This window comes from Cyprinodon variegatus, unplaced genomic scaffold, assembly GCF_000732505.1.
Source record: "Cyprinodon variegatus isolate N-32 unplaced genomic scaffold, C_variegatus-1.0 Scaffold710, whole genome shotgun sequence".
Taxonomy (NCBI): domain Eukaryota; kingdom Metazoa; phylum Chordata; class Actinopteri; order Cyprinodontiformes; family Cyprinodontidae; genus Cyprinodon; species Cyprinodon variegatus.
In genome coordinates, this window is record NW_015151163.1 from 226647 (window position 1) to 234845 (window position 8199).

General features: G+C 39.7%; 1 protein-coding gene across 1 annotated transcript in view; it reads right to left on the bottom strand.

Annotated features, from left to right (window-relative positions):
- The window catches only part of ndufa10 (NADH:ubiquinone oxidoreductase subunit A10), a 10501-nt gene extending 3663 nt beyond the window's left edge, over positions 1–6838 (bottom strand). The window contains exons 1-9 of the mRNA XM_015394813.1: positions 6698–6838; positions 4010–4178; positions 3714–3929; positions 3544–3630; positions 3327–3448; positions 986–1065; positions 851–905; positions 677–762; positions 487–595 (exon numbers count right to left, since the gene is read on the bottom strand). Of these exons, the coding sequence (XP_015250299.1) occupies positions 487–595; positions 677–762; positions 851–905; positions 986–1065; positions 3327–3448; positions 3544–3630; positions 3714–3929; positions 4010–4178; positions 6698–6772 (999 nt within the window). The 5' untranslated portion in view covers positions 6773–6838. The remainder of the gene's footprint in view (positions 1–486; positions 596–676; positions 763–850; positions 906–985; positions 1066–3326; positions 3449–3543; positions 3631–3713; positions 3930–4009; positions 4179–6697) is intronic.
- Positions 6839–8199: the final 1361 nt, after the last annotated feature.

Consider the following 8199-nt stretch of genomic DNA (forward strand, 5'->3'; position numbering starts at 1 on the left):
AGTGACTAGCATAAACCTACATGCTAGGCTACAATGAGAAGGAAGGAAAACTGCGTTTTTTTTTATCGAACTTTTATCGACTCTCTTGTTTTCTATTGCACCACACGTCTATCGATCCATATATATCGTTATTGAATTATCGCCCAGCCCTAGAAATATAGTCAACATACCAAACATTTCTTTTGGATTATTTTCATGGTTTTGGAAACAGATAAATGGAAACTCCAGAAGACGCTGGTTTTATTTACCAACATGATTTTTTGACCATTAATGACGGTGCTAATACTGTCATTTATTAGCAATAAGATTGACCAGAGTCCAACACAGAGTCAGAGATACCAGAGGCAACCGCAAAACGTATTAGTTTTAAGTCTAAATAATGATCCATTGATCATTCCTTACTGACCAAACGTTTTATTTAAAGCCAGGCTTAAACCAGAGCCTCAAACATCCCAGTTCAAGCAGCAGAACCAGGTCATAGCTTACCGCTTTATAAGCGTAGTATTTCTCGTCATAGTCGTGGGCTCCCATGGTGATCTCAGGCAAGAACCGGGGTATGTGGGTCAGCATTGACACCCTTTGTTTGTCCTCCACCCTGAAAGACAGACGGACATGAAGGTGCTGGAACCCAAACGCTGCGTGCGTTTCATCAGAGAGCCGAAGCTGAGGAACTCACAGCATCCTCATGTGATGGTAGCTGACGTCATCCTGCTCCAGCCACGGCCCCTTTTCAAACTGCAGGTACTCGATGTCCTCGGCCACCTGGGGACAACATGAAGGTCAACATGTCTTTTAAAAGAAAGTTACATCCTGGCAGCATTCCCTCAGCGACTGTCCGCCACTTTCTCACCCTCTCCATGTCTTGGGCCTGAGTCGCGTCGTAAGCCAGCAGCTCTGAGGTTTCTCTGGAGGTGACACGGTTTAAGGTTTGTTATAAAAAAAAAAGGCACGTCTCTGGGTGAGACATGGCTCTGCGTTCACATACCTGATCATAGGGAGGAAAGACTTTTTGTAGGAGTCCTCTATGCTCTTCAGATACTGCAGTGGCACATTCTGCAGGTAGGACTGAAATAATGCATAAAGAGTTGTTCAAAACAAGTCCATCTTTCCTGAACCACGCTAATCAAAACATTTTAACCGAAAGCATCATCATTTCTAAAGAAAAAAATAAAAAAAAAACGTTTATTTTAGCGGGATTTGTGACTTTACACAGAGTCACTTGGTGTTCTGTCATTTCAAGTTTAAGACCATCCCTTAATCCCAGTGGGTAAACTCTGAAGGACCTTCTCCCCTCCCCATGTGTAGCTGTGCCGACATTAGAATAATCCTGCCTCAGAGTGATTCATCATTCTGACTCCATCTCCAAAGAGCCTCCAGCTGGTCCAAAAAGCTCCGACTAAAGCCGTGACGTGAATAAGAATAAGATCTTCTCCCCGGGCTCTCAGTAAAACCCAGTGGACTGGGTACCAACCGAACTGTTACTGACCAATCCTGACGAAAGGAGAAGGAAACGCCTGCCCTTACCTGGCCCTTCTATTACCTAGCTCTCCATTTCTAATGACTAGTTGCTGAACTATGAGAATAAACTAAACATGCATTTTTACCTCCATAGTTCTGCTGTTAGAACTTTAAACAACCTCTAATCCTGCATTCCCTCCAGAACCAACCGTTCTCAGGCTGGTTCTGCTGCAGCCCTGTCAGAGTTCTTCACCCTGTGCTTACACATACTTTTTTATAATTATGCCATTTCATTTTATTTTTAAAAATATAAGAATCTGCCCAGAAAACCTTCTGAAATTTATTAGAATTTGCTTATGAATTAATTTACATATTTCTAAATATTACCCTTAGCTACAAACCTTTTTACTCATCTCTCTCTTAAGTACAGTTGCAGGATATTTAATCCTCCATGGATTAAACTTTAAATCAGTTAGGCATCATGAACAAATATACCTTTTTATTACCAGCACAAAAACATTAAAGGGAAACCAGACAGAACCGTAACAGTTATCCTCTAAGCGTTCTGAACCTGGGCTGGTTGCTTTGATAAGTCACTGCATCCCAGCTGTGATCTAACCTCCTGCAGCGGCTGTCATCATACAACCGTACAGAAGGCAGTTACACCACACTAGGTTTACATAAACAGCCAAGAGAATATTGGTGGATTGTTTTTTTTTTTATTTAAAGGAAAAGTGCGGTCATATTCAGAATTCAAACTTCTGAAATTATTACATACTGCTCAATAAATTATAAGTGTTTTAAGAGTAATGTTCATTTGAATGTGCTTTACTGGAGGCATCCATGTTTGTCAAAGAACACTACTGCCACCTCCTGGTTTGTGACGTCACGGTGCGGTATCGGCTGTTGATCAAGTCTCAGTGCTGTATCTGGTGTTTGTCACAACGCACTATTATCCAAGTCATCTTGAAAACATTCTTCTTCCAAATGTTGGCTACATATTACGTGTTTTTTTTCTGGACAGAAATTCGATGGCAAATCCTCCCTCTTTAAATTGGCAATCTAACAACGAACCCATCCGTGGAGGATCAGGAATCGGAAAGGTGATTTTACCCAATGTATTCCAACATCCAACTGTCATGCAGCTGGGCATTGTCAGTTTAACTGTAGCTCTGGTGAATTTTAATAGTGAAGTCCCCTGGAAATCCTGACAATACCTCCCGTGTGATCGTGTCTGCAAGGCCCAATCAGGAGGAGGCTTACAGAAGAGGTTTGTCTCCACCCAACCTGTCAAAACACATTTTCCTTCGAGCGGGGAGAAAATCAGTCAGAGCTCTTTCAAGAGCTCAGCCATCCTCAAGAGTGACCACTGGATAAAAATCGTGCTTGCGGTGAGTTTCCCAGCATGATCCCAAGCACGCGTAGGAGGAGCTGGCCGCGCGGAGAGCAGTTTTCTCCACTCGTGCATTTGGGATTTTGTTGTGCGGTGGTAGATAAACCATACGCAGAAGTAGTTGATGATACATGCTAGTATGTTGCGGGCATTTTGAAATAATTGTAGTGATGCAATAATTCCTTGCTGACCAGACTTCTCCTTTAAAAGGGAGAGTAAGAGTGTTCTAATGAATATTACTCAACTAAATGTTTTTTAATGGACTGTATCCTAACAGTTCTATAAATAATATCTACATTAGTTTTTAATTTTCTGTTCTGATACATGCAATTCGATGCTTACATTCACCTTCACTAGAAACAGCAGCGGGAAACCCCTGACATACGGGGATTAGTGCTACCCGCCCTATTTAGTGTAAACACATGGTAAGCCCCCCCCCAGCCTCAGCCTTCCTAATGCTGGCTAGCAGCCGTACCTTTCCACTCTGTTTGAGCTTCTTCTGAACTTCCTCTGCTGGTTGGTCGACGTATATTACGAGGTGAGGAGGGAGGAACTCGCAGATGCTGATGTTTTTGATTTCATTGTAGTGCTCCACACCTGCAGACGTGACGGCAACACAATTTTGTTTAATAAAACTTGGCTAAAATAGGAGATTTCACAGCAAGGCGGTTCATTTGTTTCCAGCTACTTACATTCCTTCCTGATGTAGCCCTGTTTGAACATGGCATCCAGGAAGACCATGTCACTGAAAGGAGAGCGCTCCAGGACCACTCCTTGGCCTTACAAACAGAAGATCCAGATGGAAATCAGTGCTTCATTCCCCTCACCGCCCGTTAGAGAAATGTGGGTGTATGGGTGGTACCTGTGGTGAGCAGATGCTCGATGGCGTCAGAGTACTGCAGCAGCCTCATGATGTACATCCACAGCTGCAGCCTGTAGCTGTTCCCATCAGCAGCTTTAGGGTCTGTGTAGAACTTTTCCAGGCTGCACATGCCGTTAAAGTCCAGAGGGAGGTGCTCCGTCTCCCCGGTCATCTTATCCAGGTAGAAGGTGTCAGCCTCAGGCATGTAGAGCAACCCTGTGGAAACGGGTTTAATTATAATCAGCTTCTCATCCTGCTGAGAAAGCTTCACATCATTCTGTTGTTGTTCTTATTACCCAGTTTGTCAGCCAGCTTCTGAGCCAGCGCCCCTTTCCCTGAGGCCAGGTTTCCGTCCACAGTGATGATTTTGCTGTACTGCTTTAACCGTGGAGTCGTCCTCTCACCCAGAGCGTAGGCCCACCAGCCATACCGCAGGTTTCTCACCAAGCTGGTATGGATCCCCGCCTGCATCACACAGACTCAGAGTTTAGTTCTAGTTCTTATCGTTTGACACAGATTTACTGCTCCGTCAATCTAGGTCAGTGTTTACAGCAACATGCTACAGATCTTCTATAAATCGACTGTGGAGAGGGTGATGTCTTCTGCCATCATGTGCTGGGGAAACACCGTCAGAGCAATGACTTAAAGAAGCCCAACCAACATGCTAGTGAAGACTCTCAGTCATCCAGGTCATTGTCGTTCAACAAAAGTTAGAAAAAAAAATCCCTAGACATTGTTTCCAGGTTTGGAGACATTTCGCTTCCAATTCAGGAAGCTTTTACAATTCAAAATGTCAGAAATAGCGGCTTTGTAACCAAACCAACTGATAAAGAAAACCAGCTCTGGTCTTTGAACTACTCTAAAACCTCTGGAGATGATTTCACAAATAATGCATCAAAATGAAGAACACCTAGGAACACCATCTGCATCCTCTTCAGCAGACTAAGAAAATCTGATAATCTACCAGTGGAACAGATAAAAATAATACAATTTTATATCATGCAGTAAAATAAGACTACCGTATGTAGAAGTCTTTTTCTCATTTTAAATTCAATTCATCTTATTCTATTAGCAAACGATCAGACCTACCAAATTAAATCAAGGGGAAATTAACTATCAAGAAAATGTATTACATACTTACATTTTTTTTTTATTCCAGTAAAGTCTGCTGATAAGAAATACAAAGAACTGTTTTTCTGTAAACTTTGATCAGATATTATGTTGAAGGAAACTCTGCTGGTGTATAGGTTTTATTGGTATATCTTCACTGATAGTAACTGTTTTCCAATTTAATGCTTCCCTGATATTGTGCAGAAAACACCAACAGCCAGGGGCTGTTTGTCTGTGATCAGATCTTAGATGTCTGCAGTGGCACAAAAAGAAATACTGATGAACAAAAACCTTCTCTAAGGTGTTGGGCATCTTAACACAAACATAAATAAATCTAAAAAATAAGATACTTATAGTACCCCAGTGCTACCAGTCACATGGTTTAAATGTAAAATATCTCCCTTTGAAATCTAGTTAGCTCTTGGTTCCTGCAGAATTATAAGTGGGGGTTCTAGGAAAAGAATGAAAAAAGACCATCAAAACACGCCTGTTCCTTAAAACAATCTCTTCCAAGAGTGATGTCCTAAACAAAATGAAGAATCAAACTTTCAAGTCATATTCAGGAGGTTATTTTAACCAAATAAAATGCTAGGGATCTACGATTTGATGCATTAACCATGACTTTTCCTCTATTTTTTCATTTAAAAAATGTTGAGTAGCTATATTTGGCATTGGAAGTCATTATGCACCATTAAAGTTCAATGTTTTTTTACCATTAAGTAGTTGTTGAATTAAACCTAATATTAAATTAATGAATTTTAACAATAAACTGTGCAATGTTCTGACAGATGAAGGGTTTAGATAAGCATCTCTAATCCTGCAGATTATTCTGCAACTGTTGAATAAAAAAAAAAACAGTAAAGCTTACAAAAAAAAATCAACAAGACAAACCTGAGTGCTGTTACTGACAACAATGTTGCTCTCACACATGTTGCACCTCCTTACCTGCTGAGGAGGTCCACTGATGAGATGTTTTCACTTTGACAACCTCACAATGTGTTCCAGTATAACTAATCTATTGCTCTGTCTATACTAAAATGGACCTAAATCTAATTTTTATTTTATCAAATGTCACACGGCTCTTTGTTTTCTGAAAGTCGTGACAGTTTTTATGAGGTTTTGCTCTTTAACAGTGGCTCCATCAATATATCCAGCAGGACTAAAACAACTAATTTCTATCCAGGTCACAATAAAAAGCCTTAAATAAAAAGGTCACAATAGTTTAAGACACATTCAGCTCCTCCTGGTCATTGCCTACAGACAGACAAATGTTCCCAGCACTAGATTTCATGATGAATATTTCAAAAGCTACCTGGTGCATTTAGGCCAAAGGGCTGTGACTCAAATTTTCTAAGGTCCATATTTGTGTGATCCTTTTTTTTTTATATATATAATATTCTTGCTGCTGTAAACATCAGAACTTCCCCATTGTGGGACAATGAAAGGATCTTTTAACCATTTGAATAGAATTTATGATTCTGCAAAACATTTTGCACAAAATTAAAACCACCTCCGCGGGTTTAACTCATTGAAACGTTCTTTGATTTTTATCTGAACGTTTCTGTGTTTTGAGCGACTTGAATGGACCTAGAAGTTAAAGCACGACAGTTAAACGCCAGACAGTTTGCAGAAACATCTGGACCAGGTGCTCTGACCGACCTTCCACCAAACCAGCCCTGATCTGTCCGCAGAATGCTGGAATAATCCACCGCTGGAGCGGAGCTAAAAGCAAAACAATTCCGCTCAGCGGTGTCTTGCTCTGACCCGAGCCAGAAACTAGCAGAGAACAAGCTAACGCTGTTAGCCTGTCCTTGTCATTTGGAACAGCTAACTGAGCCGGAACCGACCCAGATCAACTCAGTTCTCCGGTTTACCTTCTGTACGACACTCCCCGTTCTAACAGCTGCTGCTCCTGCTGGGAAGAGGAACCGGACCACCGGCAGGGCCATCTTAGCTGTCCTCCAAACGGTGACCCGAAAACTACCGCTACCGGGCGACTAAAAATGACGTTACGCTCCTTTGGGCCTTGATGTTGATGCGTCGCAAGCGTTGATATTTTAGGTGTCTAATGATCGCCTGAAGTTAGTGGCATATTCTTAACCAATCAACCAACATATTTTTATATCACTCTTATTCAGGATTTCTATGTGTAAACCTCAGAAAACATAAACATAAAACAATAAAATATCTGTTTATAAAATATTTTTATTTTCTATAAAATATCTCATAATAAATTTAATGAAACAGAATGATATTTAATTTATATGCAAAACTTACAGACAGACAGACGGATGGATATACACGTATTCTAAAAAGAACACTATAAAAAGGAAACACAGATGCATTTTTGTCATGTACCCGTTGTGTATTTGGTCTTACTATGAGTCCCCCTCTCAGTCAAAAGTATTGATTATTGTCCAAAAGCGTATTGTACAATAACTGATTATAAAATAAAAACTATTTTAGTTAATCTTTTAACTTAAGCATTTAATTCTTAGGCATTTTATTCTTTCCATCACACACACACACAAAAAATCATAAATATGTTGCCTGGAAATTAGAAAGGAATCGAAATAAATACAAAATTAAAAACATTTTAAACTTCTATTTATAAAACTGGAGCTCATCTGAGTAACTCCCTTATAACCACATTTAAACTGGATGAATCTGAAAAAGAAAAAAAAAACAAAGAACAAAAACTGTTCTCGGCCTGACTTAATAAGTTTTACTTTGTTTTCATCCAGGCACCTGAGCTGCTTTGATGAGCTCTCATAGCTCAGTGTGGAAAAACAGCTGATCCCAGGCTGTTCTCTACATCCATTCTGTGCCTCTGCTTGCTTTGGATGTGTGTCACAGCAGAAGGTGAACTCAAACATATATAAGAAAAAAAAATACTTTTTGGTTGATAAAAGCTTGTTTAATTTTTTCAGAAAGTAAAACAGACCCCAGTCCTATTTTATTTTACTACCTAAGAAATAAAATATTTTGTTGTACCCCTTGCAATACATTCAGGGACCACTAGGGGTAGACATACCCCTGCTTGGGAATCACGGTAGTCCTTCCCTCAGCAAAAAGTAGTTTATTCAAGTATACTAAAAGTGCATTAACTTCATACTTAAAATCAGGCAGTGCACTTAGAGTTTACTTATTCTAAACTATATTACATATACTTAACAATAGTATAATCAAGTGTACTTGACTATATTATTGTTTACTTTATTGTACTAAAGTATACTTTAATTATACTTTAGTAGACTTAAAAATGTCCCAATTCAGTTCGAAGAAGTATTACTTTAGTAATACTTCAAGTACACTAAAAGCACATTGTTCGGTATACTTTCTAAACTTATACTTATACTTAAGTATTCTTAATAGA